General features: G+C 40.3%; 1 protein-coding gene and 1 long non-coding RNA gene across 2 annotated transcripts; one reads left to right on the top strand and one right to left on the bottom strand.

Moving 5' to 3' along the window:
- Positions 1-755: 755 nt before the first annotated feature.
- On the top strand, positions 756-6,949 carry MARCKS (myristoylated alanine rich protein kinase C substrate). The gene is made up of 2 exons (XM_023219038.1): positions 756-1,320; positions 3,161-6,949. Exons 1-2 carry the CDS (start codon positions 1,219-1,221, stop codon positions 4,052-4,054), a joined length of 996 nt encoding a protein of 331 aa, XP_023074806.1. The 5' UTR covers positions 756-1,218; the 3' UTR covers positions 4,055-6,949.
- A 4,544-nt stretch (positions 6,950-11,493) lies between these two features.
- LOC111547253 lies at positions 11,494-16,913 on the bottom strand. The gene is made up of 3 exons (XR_002733070.1): positions 16,558-16,913; positions 14,169-14,234; positions 11,494-13,844 (listed from the first exon to the last, which is right to left on the bottom strand). It is a non-coding gene; the product is annotated as an uncharacterized LOC111547253 (long non-coding RNA).
- Positions 16,914-17,872: the final 959 nt, after the last annotated feature.

The raw sequence follows: 17,872 nt of genomic DNA, 5'->3' as shown, positions 1-17,872 counted from the left end.
TGCGAAGAGTTTCGATCTTCTGTAAATGGCTCTCACTTTGAATTGTGGGAAAAAAACTATTACTAATTGGGAATAGCCAGAGAAGGGGGAATTTGTTGAGCGCCCAAGGCCAATCTCAAAATATTTCATTGCATGCCAATGTGGGAGAGGGAAGGGAGTGTGGCTTTGCTGTCTGCCGCTTTTGCATTTTCCACATCTGGCCTACAGACCTAATTCTAACTTGCGATCTCGCTTGATGAAATTCGATCTTCGTGGTTTAAATACCTTTCAATTTGGGACGATTTAACCATTGCGGCAGTTGAAGAAACCAACCCTGCGCATTATCTGTAAAGCCAATATGGAAAAAGAAAGAAGGAAAGAAAGCATGCTGCAAACACACAAATCACGACCATTGTCTTCAATACTCGCATAAACACACATACACATAAACACACGGAAAGATGGGGGAGGGGAGCGAGTGGAGAGAGAGACACACGGATATAGACCGACGAGAGTCAATGCGAGTCAAGTTAACGCTTTCTCCGCCCCGATGCACAACTACCCCCTCCCACGTTAATTAATTCCAAACAAAGCAAGCCAATCAAGAAATGCATTATTATTTTCAAGCAGAGGGAGGCGAGTGCCATGTATTTTTTAATTGATTTATTTATTTGGAGGACATTAATTCTCGGTCTGAGGCTGATTTTCAAACCGTTTGCAAAGCGCGGCTCCATTGTTCGCCAGGCGCGCAGACCCCGCCCCCTGCTTTGTGTGCGGCGCGCGGATTGGCCGACGCGCGCGGGGGCCGCGTCAGCGCCCGCGAGCCCATTCATCTGTGCACTTGGGCGTTGGACCCCGCATCTTATTAGCAACCAGGGAGATTTCTCCATTTTCCTCTTGTCTACAGTGCGGCTACAAATCTGGGATTTTTTTATTACTTCTTTTTTTTTTCGAACTACACTTGGGCTCCTTTTTTTGTGCTCGACTTTTCCACCCTTTTTCCCTCCCTCCTGTGCTGCTGCTTTTTGATCTCTTCGACTAAAATTTTTTTATCCGGAGTGTATTTAATCGGTTCTGTTCTGTCTTCTCCACCACCCCCACCCCCCTCCCTCCGGTGTGTGTGCCGCTGCCGCTGTTGCCGCCGCCGCTGCTGCTGCTGCTCGCCCCGTCGTTACACCAACCCGAGGCTCTTTGTTTCCCCTCTTGGATCTGTTGAGTTTCTTTGTTGAAGAAGCCAGCATGGGTGCCCAGTTCTCCAAGACCGCAGCGAAGGGAGAAGCCGCCGCGGAGAGGCCCGGGGAGGCGGCTGTGGCCTCGTCGCCTTCCAAAGCGAACGGGCAGGTAAATTCTACCTGTGGTTGTGGTCATTCACTTGGTGTCTGTCTCTCCTTCCCTCCTGGTGGCTCCCAAGGCTCATTAGTGGAGAGGAGTGTGGCTGGATTCTAGTCTGAAAGTTGAATGGAATGGATAGCCTAAATTGTGTATTTTTTATAGCAGGAGTCTCCCCCCACCCCAAAGGAGTGGTTCCTTAGAATCCTGTAGAATTCTTGAGTAGACGGGAGGAAAGGAGTGATAAATCGTCTAAAATGGCGTGGTTTGGAGATTGGCAGAACGTGACTAGCTAGGTGCCCTCCTCCCCCGCCCCCAGCCAGGTTGCATTTGTGTTTGGGGGCACAATGGTGTTTGGGTGGCTCTCGGGTTTGTTGTCGAAGCGAGATTGTCTTCGAGATTTCTGAACTGGTGGTGTGATTGTGTGTGGGGGGGTGGGGGGGTCGGGAAAGGGGGGCGCAATGGGGATGGTGGTGGAGAAAGGCGAGGAGGGAAGGGCTGTCTTATTGTATGCCGCGGCGGCGTTCCCTGGGTTCTTGGAAAGGTGGTTGGCTGGGGTTGGACAGAGGGCTTCGGTACCCTTTTGATGGGGCTTTCCCACTGTCCTAAATCTTTATTCGTAGCTGTCTGTGGAATTACACACCCATTTGATTTTTAAATGGTATCTGTGGGGTGGGAACACTCGGGGGTCCTTTAAGAACCTTTCCAGATGGTCAAAAAGAGGCGGTTCGTGCGTTTGGGTCGGGATTGTTTTTGTGCGTGGCGCCTCGACCACCCGCAGGGGGCCGCCTGGCGCTGCCCGGACCCAGGCAGATAGCCACGATTGGGTGGACCCGAGAGGTCGGCCATGGGTGGCTGCTTCGCAAACACTGGGCACCCACCACGCCTCTTTTCCTAGAGAAGAGATCGTGTCGCTTCGCCTGCTCTAACCTACTGGGGAAAGCGAAGTCTGCCAAGAGGCTTTAAACCCGTTAAAAATGCAAAATGAACCGCCGAGGAGCGCCCAGGCTTCGCAGAATCACAGGGGGAGGTGGGCGTGGAAGCAGAGGCGAGACCTCAGAAATAATGGGTTTCCCCCTGCCTTGTTGGTTTCAGACCGACCAAGAGGCCGGGAAGCCACCTGAGCTTTGTTTGCGGACTGCTGAGCTGCGCGATCCGGGCTCGGGGGCGCCTCGGCCTGCGGGCAGGGCCCGGCTGGGCAGGGCGGGGTGGCCCGGCGACTCCGCCCCTCCTCGCCTGCCGGCCCCGAGCGCGGCGCAGTGGAGGCACAGCGCCCCCTGCCGGTCCTAAGGCCCTGAGCGGGCGCAGGACCTCGGAGGGCCCCGTGCGGGGAGGGGCTCCTGGCTCGAGTGCTGTGGTCCCCCTGGGAATTCCTGGTATTTTTGAAGAGGCCTTTATGTATTTAGGGCGAAAGAGGGATGTGAAACGTAGGCGCGGACCACCAGCTCTGGCTCCGTGCCTTCTTCCAAAGGGCGTTTGCTGTGTCAACTATTCCTTGGCACCTTTTTTCCCCTAAGCCCCCCATAAGGCGAGGGCTGGCATGGTTAGCCTTTGCTTGCTGTGTTTCGGACTTCATCTTTAGGGCACTTGCTGAATGGCTGGGTGGTCACTGTTCTACTTGGGGGCTACAGTTGTGTTTTGGGAGGGGGGTCTCCAGGCAGCGGTGCCCATTTCCTCGTTCGTGGGGCTCTCGTCTGGGCATCCACCCGCGCCTCCCCGTAACGGCGGGGGTGGGGTCTCGATGGCCACAGGGGCCTTACGGGGAAGCGGGTCCCTCCCGGTCCAGGGCTGGGGGCGGGAATGGCGGCGTCCCGGCCGCTTCAGTGACGCTCCCGCTTTCTCTGCCTCTTAGGAGAATGGCCACGTGAAGGTAAACGGCGACGCTTCGCCCGCGGCCGCCGAGTCGGGCGCCAAAGAGGAGCTGCAGGCCAACGGCAGCGCCCCGGCCGCCGACAAGGAGGAGCCCGCGGCCGCCGGGAGTGGGGCGGCGTCGCCCTCCGCAGCCGAGAAAGATGAGCCGGCCGCTGCCGCCCCCGAGGCCGGGGCCAGCCCGGTAGAGAAGGAGGCCCCCGCGGAGGGCGAGGCTGCCGAGCCCGGCTCGCCCACGGCCGCGGAGGGAGAGGCCGCATCGGCCGCCTCCTCGACGTCTTCGCCCAAGGCCGAGGACGGGGCCACGCCCTCGCCCAGCAACGAGACCCCGAAAAAAAAAAAGAAGCGCTTTTCCTTCAAGAAGTCTTTCAAGCTGAGCGGCTTCTCCTTCAAGAAGAACAAGAAGGAGGCTGGAGAAGGCGGTGAGGCCGAGGCGCCCGCTGCCGAAGGCGGCAAGGACGAGGCCGCCGGGGGCGCCGCTGCGGCCGCCGCCGAGGCGGGCGCGGCCTCCGGAGAGCAGGCAGCGGCGCCGGGCGAGGAGGCGGCAGCTGGCGAGGAGGGGGCGGCGGGTGGCGACCCTCCGGAGGCCAAGCCCGAGGAGGCTGCTATCGCGCCAGAGAAGCCATCCGCCAGCGACGAGACCAAGGCCGCCGAGGAGCCCAGCAAGGTAGAGGAGAAGAAGGCCGAGGAGGCCGGGGCCAGCGCCGCCGCCTGCGAGGCCCCCTCGGCCGCCGGGCCCGGCGCGCCCCCGGAGCAGGAGCCCGCCCCCGCAGAGGAGCCCGCGGTCGCCGCCGCCTCGTCAGCCTGCGCAGCCCCGTCACAGGAGGCCCAGCCTGAGTGCAGTCCAGAAGCCCCCCCAGCGGAGGCGGCAGAGTAAAAGAGCAAGCTTTTGTGAGATAATCGAAGAACTTTTCTCCCCTGTTTGTTTGTTGGAGTGGTGCCAGGTACTGGTTTTGGAGAACTTGTCTACAACCAGGGATTGATTTTAAAGATGTCTTTTTTTATTTTACTTTTTTTAAGCACCAAATTTTTTTTCTCCCCCCCCCCCCACCCCCACAGTTCCCATCTCAAATCATTCTGTTAACCACCATTCCAACAGGTGGAGGAGAGCTTAAACACCTTCTTCCTCTGCCTTGTTTCTCTTTTATTTTTTATTTTTTCGCATCAGTATTAATGTTTTTGCATACTTTGCATCTTTATTCAAAAATGTAAACTTTCTTTGTCAATCTATGGACATGCCCATATATGAAGGAGATGGGTGGGTCAAAAAGGGATATCAGATGAAGTGATGGGGTCACAATGGGGAAATTGGAGTGGCGCATAACATTGCCAAAATAATGTGCCACTAGAAATGGTGTAAAGGCTGTCTTTTTTTTTTTTTTTTTTTAAAGAAAAGTTATTACCATGTATTTTGTGAGGCAGGTTTACAACACTACAAGTCTTGACTAAGAAGGAAAGAGGAAAAAAAGAAAAAACACCAATACCCAGATTTAAAAAAAAAAAACGATCATAGTCTTAGGAGTTCATTTAAACCATAGGAACTTTTCACTTATCTCATGTTAGCTGTACCAGTCAGTGATTAAGTAGAACTACAAGTTGTATAGGCTTTATTGTTTATTGCTGGTTTATGACCTTAATAAAGTGTAATTATGTATTACCAGCAGGGTGTTTTTAACTGTGACTATTGTATAAAAACAAATCTTGATATCCAGAAGCACATGAAGTTTGCAACTTTCCACCCTGCCCATTTTTGTAAAACTGCAGTCATCTTGGACCTTTTAAAACACAAATTTTAAACTCAACCAAGCTGTGATAAGTGGAATGGTTACTGTTTATACTGTGGTATGTTTTTGATTACAGCAGATAATGCTTTCTTTTCCAGTCGTCTTTGAGAATAAAGGAAAAAAAATCTTCAGATGCAATGGTTTTGTGTAGCATCTTGTCTATCATGTTTTGTAAATACTGGAGAAGCTTTGACCAATTTGACTTAGAGATGGAATGTAACTTTGCTTACAAAAATTGCTATTAAACTCCTGCTTAAGGTGTTCTAATTTTCTGTGAGCACACTAAAAGCGAAAAATAAATGTGAATAAAATGTAAAAATTTGTTGTGTTTTTTTATGTTCTAATAATACTGAGACTTCTAGGTCTTAGGTTAATTTTTTGGAAGATCTTGCATGCCATCAAGAGTAAATTTTCTTGTGGTTCTTAATCTGAAGTTTTCAAGCTCTGAAATTCATAATCCGCAGTGTCAGATTATGTAGAGGAAGATCTTACAACATTCCATGTCAAATCTGTTACCATTTATTGGCATTTAGTTTTCATTTAAGAATTGAACATAATTATTTTTATTGTAGTTATATAGCATGTCAGATTAAATCATTTAGAACAAAAGGGGTGTGAACCTAAGACTATTTAAATGTCTTACGAGAAAATTTCATAAAGCCATTTTCTTGTAATTCAGGTCCGGAAACAAATTTTAAACTGAGAGTCTATAGAATCCTATAGTGCAGATGGGTCATGAAATGTGGCCAAATGTGTTTCAAAAATTGATGGTGTATTACCTGCTATTGTAATTGCTTAGTGCTTGGCTAATTTCCAAATTATTGCTTAATATGTTATACCTTAAGAAAACAGGTTTATGTAACAAAGTAATGGTGTTGAATGGATGATGTCAGTTCATGGGCCTTTAGCATAGTTTTAAGCGTTTTTTTTTTTTTTTTTTTTTTTTGCAAGTGTGTTAGCATCTTGTTACTCAAAGGATAAGATAGACAATAATACTTCACTGAATATTAATAATCTTTACTAGTTTACCTCCTCTGCCCTTTACCACCCGGTAACTGGTTATCTTTTTCTTCACTGGACCCTAAACTGATTGAATTTTAAGATATGTATTAAAAACCATTATTTCATTTAATGCACATCTGTTTTGCTGTTTTTGAGCAGTGTGCAGTTTAGGGTTCATGATAAATCATTGAACCACATGTGTGACAACTGAATGCCAAATCTTAAACTCATTAGAAAAATAACAAATTAGCTTTTGACACGCACTCTTAATTGGAATAATGGATCAAAAATAGTGGTTCATGACCTTACCAAACACCCTTGCTACTAATAAAATCAAATAACACTTAGAAGGGTGTATATTTTTAGTTAGGGTTTCTTGATCTTGGAGGATGTTTGAAAGTTAAAAATTGAATTTGGTAACCAAAGGACTGATTTATGAGCCTTTCGGATCTTAACCAACTTTTTCTTAGTTACCTAGATGGCCAAGTACAGTGCCTGGTATGTAGTAGGACTCAGTAAAAAAGTAGATTTTTAAAAATAACTCCCAAAGTGAATAGTCAAAAATCCTGTGTAGCAAACTGTTATATATTGCTGAGTTTGTTCTTTTAACAGCTGGAATTTATTACGATGCATTATTTTGATTTTATTCACTGCCTAAAACACTTTGGGTGGTATTGATGGAGTTGGTGGATTTTCCTCCAAGCGATTAAATGAAATTTGACGTATCTTTTCATCCAAAGTTTTGTACATCATGTTTTCTAACGGAAAAAAAAAATGTTAATATGGCTTTTTTGTATTACTAAAAATAGCTTTGAGATTAAGGAAAAATAAATAACTCTTGTACAGTTCAGTATTGTCTATTAAATCTGTATTGGCAGTATGTATAACGGCATTTGCTGGGGTTACAGAATACTTCCCCTGGGTTATAATAATCATTTGATCCAATTCCTATTGCTTGTAAAATAAAGTTTTACCAGTTGATATAATCAAGCCTGCTAAAATAGGATTTTTTTTTACAAATTTTATTTTAAAATGCAAATATTTCTAGAGAAAATTTTAAAATCTTAGGTGTTAAAGGTAAGCATTCAGTTTAAAGAGATTTAAATGATATGCTTGGCATTTTACTTAACATATAAAATTATATCCATTGAAGGTGAGTTGTATGCCCCCAAGCCAATTAAAAATTTTAATGATGGAACTTGATAATATATTTGAGAAACAATGCAATTTTTTAATATGAATATAAACAATGTAACCTTGCAACTAAAGTTAAGGATTTGGGGTAAGGTACGTTTCACAGCCATATATATATATATGTTTGATATATATATATATATATGTTTGTTTATTTATAGGCAGGTGCCTTACTATGTTGCCCAGGCTGGTCTTGAACTCTGGCCTCAAACGATCCTCCTGCCTCAGCCTCCCAAAGTTCTAGGATTACAGGTGTGAGCCACCATCCATCCCTGGACATGCAGCCATATTTTTTAGATAGATGCTTGACTAGCAGCTGGTAGGGGAGTATAGTTTAATGTAGCCTCAGTCAAGTTTGAGAAATTTTAAAAGTATTTAAGTGAGAGATCTATTAGCTTTTAACTTCCCTTTAATCATTCACTGCAAATTGAGCATTTTTTCCCCCTCTCCACATCCTATGAAAGTAGTGTGCCACACAGGAATTTTAAAATGCTTTTAATCTGTAAATGTCCCAGCCCCTGTTGGGGATTCAAGTTCCAGCACTCTTTTAAAATCATACTCAAGAATGCTATTCTGAAAATGGAAAATAAATACTTTTAAAAGGTTAGGTGTGAATTTCAACAGCTTTAGGATTTCCTATACATTTTCAATATTTTAAAAGTATTCAATAGATATACTTGGGTGTAGTTGACTAAAACTGATGAGATTGTCTTTTTTTCTATTTTATCTTTATTCTAGTAATATGCCAGTCACTAATGAATTTATAAAAAGCAATCTTTTCAGTGTTACTTATTTACATATGTTCTTCATTTAAGTTGTAGGTAGGTGAAACTGAGATCAATTTTTTGCCTGGAATTTATTCAACCCAAAAGATTTTCTGAAATTCCTCTTTCAGAGACATATGGAAATGTACTTATTATTTATAGTTACGGCTCATATTTAAGAAAAAATGGTAATAACATAGTTTGATCTCTTTCTTACTTTGAGTGATAATGACTTACCGTAAGCCATACCTTTTCTCAAAAGATGAGGATTTGGCATCATTTAGAAAAACTGTCTTCTGGATAATAGGCATTTCTTGTTAAATTCTAAAAATACTTTGAATCTTAAAAGCATCAACTAAATGAATGAATAACCCTCTCAAGACCACTGTAAGGGAAGCCCCATATTTAGGTATATAAGTTGTGTTTCATTCTTAGAAAATTCTTTATAGATTGATGTTGAAAATGTGAATGAAACTTTTTTTAAAAAATGTTTATGGGACTTGAAATTTGAATGTTCAAAAATAAACTGTGTATCTCTTTATAGAATTCTGGGGTAATTGTGGTCTCAAACTCCACATTACAAAATTAACGACCATCTAGTATCAAAATATGAACTTTTCTTTTTTCTTTTTTTTTTTTGAAACAGGGTCTCACTCTGATTGCCCAGGCTGGAGTGCAATTCACTGCAACCTCCTGGGTTCAAGCAATTCTTGTGCCCCAGCCTCCCTAATAGCTGGGATTACAGGCATGCACCACCATGCCCGGCTAATTTTTGTGTTCTTCATAGAGACGGGGTTTTGCCGTGTTGGCCAGGCTGGTCTCAAACTCCTGGCCTCAAGCAATCTGCCTACCTCTGCCTCCCAAAATTCTGGGATTATAGGCGTGAGCCACCGCGCCAAGACAAAATAGCATTCTTTATAAGCATTTTGTTTCGGGTCCTTGATGGAGGCTAAATGAAGTTAAATACACAGCTAAGTGGCATAGTATGCCCCTGGAAATACAAGAAGGGAAAAAAGGTAAACCTTTTATAGCAATCAATTTAAAGGATTTCATTTAAAGACTGTAATGTTGAGAAAGCTAAATTAATGTTTGCATTGATTCTAATGCTTACTAATGTGCAGTGTTGAAGTGCATTCAAGGAACAAGATACTCAGCAATCCACTTCTACAGTACTTTGCTTTCTCTGTAACAGGGTACTCTCCCTCTCCCCTTTTTCCTCCAGCTCAGTCCTCCAAACAGGAAATCCCGTCACCCCAAAATGGTCTGAAACTCCACCAAAAAAAGTACAAAAGTACTGCTTGAAGAAATGTTTGGAAGGATACTTCAACTACAAAAATAATTATTTTGAGATTCTGTGTTGACCTTACTTAATACTTTTACAGGAGACAATCAAAATTAAGGATATGAAAAAGAGATCTAATTACAAGGAGTCTTGATAAAAACTTGACTCTCCAAAAAGCTTTTTTTTTCCTATTTCAATGCCTTAAAATTATTTTAAAAACTGACGTTTTCATTATTTGATTTCTTAGCAATTCTTAAAGATTACTTTGATGATTGTGGAAACTATCATTCAGGGATATAGATGATAGGCCAAACTGCAAAGTTTTTAATCCTGTAGGTTTTGAGCCACTGTTGTGCTGCCAAATAAGTATACTCATTTGATGATCATTTAAATCTACCTAATTAAACCTATATGGATTAATTGTACTAAAATGAAAATCTGGGTAAGATACAACTGAACCTGCCAAGAAATACAAGCAGTGGATGTTAATCATATTTTATGTTCCTGAAAAAGTAAAAAATTACTAATGCTGAAATACTCCTAACTAAAATTCCTCCTCTCAGCATCAACTTTTAAGCAAAATGAAATATTTATCTTTGTCATAAAAGTTAGCAGCTGCAAATATGTAAGTATTGCAAAAATTTCTAGAAATATGTATAAGCCCAGTTCTAGTGTTTTGATAAAATTGGAGCATAAGACTTTTTCTAGTGTTTGTAAATGAAATATGAGAGTATCTTTTTTAAATTATTTGTTTAGTTTTGAAATAAAGTCTCATTCTATCACTCAGGCTGGAGTGCAGTGGTGCAATCATGGCTCACTGCAGCCTCGACCTCTGAGACTCAAGTGATCCTCCCACCTCAGCCTCCAGAGTAGCTGGGATTACAGGTATGTGCCACCATACCCAGCTATTTTTTTTTTTTTTTTGTAATTTTTTTGTAGAAATGGGGTCTTGAACTCCTGGACTCAAATGATCCTCCCACACTGGCCTCCCAAAGTGTTGGGATTACAGATGTGAGCCACTGCTCCAGTCTGAGAATATCTAGTACCACTGGTAAAGGAAAAATGAGAGTATCTTTGTCAATTCCTATTATTATAGCTTCTCTTTTTCCTTGGAAATGGTTAATGGCAAGCGAACTATCCATCACTTAGGATTTCAATAAATACAACAAATTTCAGTGTCATTTGTTAAGTTAGCATTACATATTGTCTACCTAAGAAGTAGGCACATGTTTTTTAGGTTTGAAATGTGAATTAAGAACTGCATATAGCACTAGAATTCTGCACCTAGGTTATTAAATGTGTGGTGCAAAAAGGAAAGGGATTATTGGAGAGAGTTATACATTGGAAGGCTAAGAAAGTCTTTGAAGCAAATCTTAGGTCAAATGACAGATACCTATATTTTTGAAAAGTTCCATCCAATAGAAATATAATGTGAGTACATAATTTTAAAGTTATTTACTAGCCATATTGTTTAAGTAAGAAGGAGCAGCTGAAATTAATAATCTATTTAATTTAGTATATCCAAACTATCATTTCAATATGTAATCAATACAAAAACTAGTAATGAGATATTTTACTTTCTTTTTTTCTTGCTAAGTCTTTGAAATCCAGTGTAATGTATACTTACAACACATCTCAGTTTGGATCAGCCACATTTCAAGCATTTACTACTTGATGTGTGACTGCCATATTGGAGAAAATAGATCTATAGAATTAGTCTGAAAGTGAAAGAGTGGTTAGGATTGTTGGGCTATGGGCTTTGCAAAGTATAGCATGGTGATTAATGCCAGCAGCTTACACAGTTCAGCTTTTGAGCCAATATTGAAGGTAACCATTTTAAGCAGTTTATATGGCACTGATATTACAAATAAATACGGCAAGATTCTGAATGGACTGGTTATGAACTGAATTATGTCCCCACAAATTCCCACTAATACCTTAACCCCCAGTATCTCAGAATGTGACTGTATTTGGAAAGAGAACTTTAAAGGTGATTAAGTTAAAATCAGGCCATTAGAGTGGGCCATGATCTAATCTGATTGGCGTCCTTAGAATAAGAAATTTGAGCATGAACCCATGGCCAAGATTGACTTGTCTATACCTCCACTCACTCCCCAACCCCACACTCTTGGATAATTTGGAAGCAAATTTCAGATTATACATGTTTTCTTCTGTAACTATTTTAGGAAGTATTTTTAGAATATATAGACTCAACAAAACCCACAATACCATTAGCACACCTGCAAACATGAAAAATTCCTTGTCACTAAATATCCAGTCAATGCACAAATTTCTCCAATAATCTTATGACGTTTTCACACTTTGTTGATTTAAATCTGAATCCAAATAACATTCTGTGATGGTTAATTTTGTGTGTCAACTTGACTGGGTTAAGGGATAGCCAGATAGTTAGTAAAACATTTCTGGGTGGGTCTGTGAGAGAATTTTCAGAAGAGACTAGCATTTGAAGCAGTAAACTGAGTAGAGAAGAACCACTCTCATCAATATGGGCAGGCATCATCCAATCTGTTAAGGGTCCCAATAGAAGAAAAGGGGAAGAAGGGCGAATTCTCTCCCTCTTGGCACTGGGACATCCATCTTCTCCTGCCTTTGGAAATCAGAGCAACAAGTTCTTGAGCTTTCCGACTCCAAGACTACACCAATGCCCCCAGTTTCTCTGGCCTTCAGACTCAGACTGAATCACAACATTGGCTTCCTTGGTTCTACAGCTTGCAGATGGGATGTTGTGGAACTTTTCACTCTCCATAATCATGTGAGCTGGCTCCCATGATAAATTGCCTCTTATATACCCATATATATCCTCTTGGTTCTGTTTCTCTGGAGAATGCTAATACACATCCATGAATTGCATCTGGTAAGCATATCTCTGAAGAGTCTTTATCCATGTCTTTATTTTTCCCTTGCAATTTATTTCTGCAAAAAACTAAATTATTTGTTCTATAGTTTCCATGGTATGAATTTTGCTGATTGTACCTCATGCTGTAGTTTAGTATGTTCCTTTGTCTTTTCTTTGTCCCTTGTGTTTTCTGTAAATTGATGAATAGATCTAGAGGCTTGATCAGATTCAGGTTCAAAAGATGAAATCATAGCTAATGGTGTATATTTCTACCAGGAGGCACATAATGTTTAGTTGTTTCTTTTCTGTATTCTATTCAAAGCCATTGCTTTTTGCTTAGATTCATTAATTAAATCAGGATTGCCACATCTTGTTATTGTAATTATCATTCCTTTCTCACTTATCTGCTCAGTTACTTTTTTTTTTTTAACTGCTTCTTGTGGAGCAGTGCTACCCGTAGGCAGTCTGCCCACAATAGCTGATGCTCAGTTACTGTTTTAAATGTTTTCTTTCTTTTTAAAGATAGGATCTAGGTATGTTGCACAGGCTAGTCTCAAACTTCTGGGCTCCAGTGATCTGCCCACCTCAGCCCCCAAAGTGTTGGGATTACAGGCATGAGCCACCACGTCTGGGCTCTTCAGTTACTTTTATAAAGATAAACTTTCATTATCACCCATTTGGTTGTTCAAAGTACATTTTTTTTCTTTATGGAAAGACAGAAAAAATGTTTGCTTCTTTCCCTTTATTTACTAATTTTCGGAATAATTATACATTCTCTAGTATTCTTCAAAGGTGACTGATATGGTTTGGCTGTGTCCCCACCCAATTCCCACATATTATGTGAGGGACTGGTGGCAGGTAATTGAATCATGGGGGAAGGTCTTTCCCATGCTGTTCTCGTGATAGTGGATAAGTCTCACGAGATCTGATGGTTTTACAAAAGGAATTCCCCTGCCCAAGCTCTTTTCTCTTGTCTGCTATCATGTGAGATGTGCCTTTCACCTTCCACCATGACTGTGAGGCTTCCCCAGCCACACGGAACTATAAGTCCAATTAAACCTCTCTTTTGTAGATTGCCCAGTCTTGGGTATGTCTTTATCAACAGCATGAAAACAGACTCCATACAGCGACCAATGCCTGTATTTGTTTGCTTAGTATCATTATGTACTCAGATTTAAACTTATTTGATGTAAGCAATATGTGATGCTCAAAATGACCCAAAGTAGATTGTCTTTTAAAGTTAATAATAGAACTCAATAAGTAAAATCAGTTTAAATTTATGGAGATGCTACTTGGGAATTTGCTAAAAGGTAAATGAAACTCCATATTTACTCAAACAAAATGGATTTACTTATAAGTGCTGTCACACCCCTAAATTTTAGTTGGGGTATCATGCTGAAAAGCCTTTCATTGTACACAATTTCAAAGAAATGGGAGTCATGGTAACTTTTTCTTACCTTCGAATTACTGCAGTGTAGCTACATTTAAGTGTCCTGAAACATTTATCAACATATCACATTACTCCATGTACTAAGAAAAATGTTTAGAAATTTACTAACATGAGGAGACTCAGTGATCAGCAGTCACTGGAGACATATATGTTGGCACTTGGTGAAGCAGTACACTAAGTAGAACATGTTGATCAATAGGCATATTATTGACAAATTTAATATAAAATATTAAAACTTTTATCATAGAATATAGGTCAAGAAATTGGCAATTTTTAAGGAAAAATTATACTCACCCTGGAGCCCAGAGTGTCCTTTGGCAGGATTACTTGACAGCTTTATATAAAAAAAGAACTTTTGGGGATGTTGGATTTAAGTGACCATGGGGTAACATTTCTTTCTAAATAAACACCAACTAGAGCTACTTATTTTAGTGTATTTGAGAAACTGGGAAGCATTGGATGAGGCAATAGATAATCTAAAATAGATAACATTTGAATAGAATTAAGGACTTCTGGTGAGATTATAATGAAAAAGACGCCTATAGATTAAGGTCAGATTATACAATACTAATTATTAACTGGAAAAACAATCATGTTAACAATGTCATTTTCCTCCAGTCTCTGAGGCACTATCTAGCTAGTTCATTATTTGGCTTACAATATACAATGAATGTCTTCTTTTCCTTTTCTTATTTGCTTCCTGATATTTTGAAAGCATGAGTTACTGCCAGGAAATACAAGAGATACAGAAAACACAGAGAAATGTATTAAATGACAGTAAAAGACAGAGGAATGTATTAAATTATAGCAACTGCATATGTTTAAAAGTTTTCAGAACATTTAAAATGAGAATTTTTATGTTAATTTAAAAATTAGTTGCTGCATAGCTTCTAATTTAAAATTTTCACATGGTCTAGAAGCAAAATTTATTAGAACTCCAGTGATGAGTTTATTTAAAACAAACAAAAAATATACCGATACTAGTTTATTTTCCAAACCATAGTGAAAGTTGTTATTCATATCTCCTGAGAAATTACACATTTTTCAACGTTCTTACCACAGCACAAAGACTTTTTTCATGCTTAGTAATGCTTAGTGAACAGAAAAGGACTTAATATAACTATCAGTGAAAAAGAATTCTAGCATTCTAGCTGTAGAATCATCGTATGAACATTTTTTTACCCCCTTGAGACAGAATCTTGCTTGCTCTGTCACTCAGGCTGTAGTGCAGTGGTGCCATCTCAGCCCAAAGCAAACTCTAAAAAAAAATTTTTTTTTTTTTTTTAATTCAAGCAATTGGTTTCAAGCAATTCTCGTGCCTCAGCTCCCAAGTAGCTGGGATTACAGGTGTGCACCACCATGCCGGGCTAATTTTTTTTTTTTTGGTCTAGACAAGTTTTCACCATGTTGGCAAGCAGGTCTTGAACTCCTGACCTCAAGTGATCTGCCCGCCTCAGTCTCCCAAAGTGCTGGGATTACAGGCCTGAGCCACCATGCCTGACTTGAAAAATATTTTCTGCGAAGCATTTCTACCATAACTTCTTGAGACTTAAAACACAGAGAAAAACATATTTATTAAGAAAATGCAGAGTTTTGACTTTTTATTGTTTAGATCAAGAATACGATCATTGAAACCAATTATTCATAAAGCATGCTTCTTCTCGACCTTCTTATGATCCTGAATTCCTATTTCCTTAGCAAAAGTACATTTACAAGAAATATATGTATATAGCATATATAGATCAATTAGGCATAAACAGGAATGCATGCTTCCCATTATTAAAATCAGAATTCTTTAAACAAAACAAAATTTTCCTCTATTTTCAATTTTTGTCAATTCTGCAATTTGCTGTTTGAAGTCCTTAAAAAATATTATATCTTCTGAATGCTTTCTAAGAGTATAGAGAATAATGGTTGAATGAGGTTTACAGTTGGCTAAAGGAGGACTTTTTTGACCGGAAGTTGATTCTCTAAAGTTTTTTGTGTGTCTTTAATTTGTTTTTTTCCCACCGATTAATCTTTCATAGAATGTAGTTACAGTGGTAACCACCACGTACATCTGACCTACAGTAAAGAAGAAAATGGACAGAATAAACATTAGTAACTTTTCCTTCTTTTTTGTTCTTCTGTAGGTCTCATTCCTGTCAGTTAGACTTGTGGTCATGTTATTTCCTGATGGGGTCACGAGAATGAATTAGTGATTAGACACTCAGGTGCTGGACTCAAAGGGATCTGGCTCCATCACATTTGCAAACTTTTTGTAATATAAGGTACATTGTTTTATAATGTGCATTTTTGGTTGAATATTAAACTAAAACTTGAAAGCAATCTAGCTCAGGTAGATACTGGTGTCCTGAAATCATTTGCAATACATTTAAACTAAGATATACTAGATAAAAATATTAAAAGAAAAGGTTTCAATTCTATTCCATATTTCATTTATTTTTTACCAAACACTTATTGAATACCTAATATGTTCTAGGGAATGGACTTGGATCTAGAAACTTAAGAATGAATGTACACAGGACTTGAATCTGTTCTGGTAGGAAATTCACTTGAGTAAAAAACAATACTAATACGAATATTATCAGTAATAATCCATAATGTGATTTTTTTAAAGCCAATTCATTTAATTTGACATATTGTATCTAATAATATAACTTATTATGTATCTATACATTATAATCTAGACTATATAATCTATAGATTAGATTAGAATCTAGACTATATAACCTATAGTTTAGATTATAGACATTTAGTAAAAACAAATTGAATATTGTAAAAAAAGTACTTAATGTACCTAGTAAAGTTTTATATGCCAAGTTTGTATTTTAATAATATTTTTATTTTAATAAATATCAGTAAGAAATAAACGTTAAAACATAGTAAGTGCATGTTCAGGTTATCTATTGTCATATTACAAACCATCTGAAAACTCAGTGGTATAAAAAAACAATTTTTTAAAAATTTTTGAGCAGCTTTGTATATAATTGACATATAATAAACTGCACATTTTAAAGTGCACAGCTTGATAAGCATACACACACCTGGGAAGCCATTGCCAAAATCAAGATCATGAGCGGACCCACAAAGTTCATGATTCTGTAGGTCAAGGATTCGAGTAGCCATACGCAGAGAGAGTTTGTCCCTGATACACAATGTTTGTGGCCACAGCTGTAGTTGTTTGGATAGCGGGGGGCTCCTGGGATGGCTAGAGTGGGATCATATGTCTGGGGTCTTCCTTCTTCTCCATTGGATATTTGCTGGGATGAGAAGGTCCAAGACAGTCCTTTGATAATGTGTTGTGGTGCCTGGGCTGGGATGGCTGAAACACAGGAGACCTAGCAGGAATTCTCTATACTCACAGTGACCTCAGGATAGTCAGACTTCTCACTCCGCAGCTGGCTTCCCCCAGGTCCAAAATTTCAAGAGACTTCCAAGAGACAGGAAGTGAAAGCTGCCAATCTCTTACAGTCTGAGCCCGAGACACTGGCACAGCTTCACTTCCGCTATGCTTTATTGGTCAAAGCAGTCACTGAGCCCACCCAGATTCTGGGAAAGAAAGACATTGACACCACCTCTTGAGATGGTGTCAAAGAATTTTGACTGTTTTTAAAGCACCACAATACATGTTGGATACTCTATATTCCTGAGTGAAAGAAGAGTTCAGTTTGGTCACATGAACAAAGTATTTCGGTGTTTTACAAGGGCAGTAGTAGGGGAAGGAGGTGGTAGTAATACCAGAATGTCCATCAACTCTTCTGCCTTCATTGCTGTTTATCATGTAATATTCTTCAAACAAGCTGGAGTTGCTATGCCCTGATATGGTATAAATTCGTATGTTTTGGATATAAATACACATGGTAAAGGTAATATGGTAAATACCATTGTTTATTTATTATAGAATATTGTCACGTTAATGGTATACTTTAGCCATGAGTTTTTATCAAGATTCCAAAACATTATTGAGATGTAATCAATTCAGTAAAAAACTATTTGAGATGGACACATCAGATTCTAGTGATGTTATTCCCCTAGGATCTTACCCTATTGGGAATCTATTGTATAATTGACATATAATAACTGTACCTTTGGCCGGGCACGGTGGCTCATGCCTGTAATCCCAACACTTTGGGAGGCTGAGGTGGGTGGATCACTAGGTGAGGAGATCAAGACCATCCTAGCCAACACGGCGAACTCCCATCTCTACAAAAATTAGCTGTGTGTGGTGGTGCCCACCTGTAATCCGAGTTACTCAGAAGGCTGAAGCGGGAGAATCGTTTGAACCCAGGAGGTGGAGATTGCAGTGAGCCGAGATCGTGCCATTGCACACCAGCCTGGCGACAGAACGAGACTCCGTCT

The sequence above is a fragment of the Piliocolobus tephrosceles genome, chromosome 5 (assembly GCF_002776525.5).
Source record: "Piliocolobus tephrosceles isolate RC106 chromosome 5, ASM277652v3, whole genome shotgun sequence".
Lineage (NCBI taxonomy): Eukaryota > Metazoa > Chordata > Mammalia > Primates > Cercopithecidae > Piliocolobus > Piliocolobus tephrosceles.
Note: the sequence above shows the minus strand (reverse complement) of the source record. Positions and strands in the feature narration are given on the sequence as shown.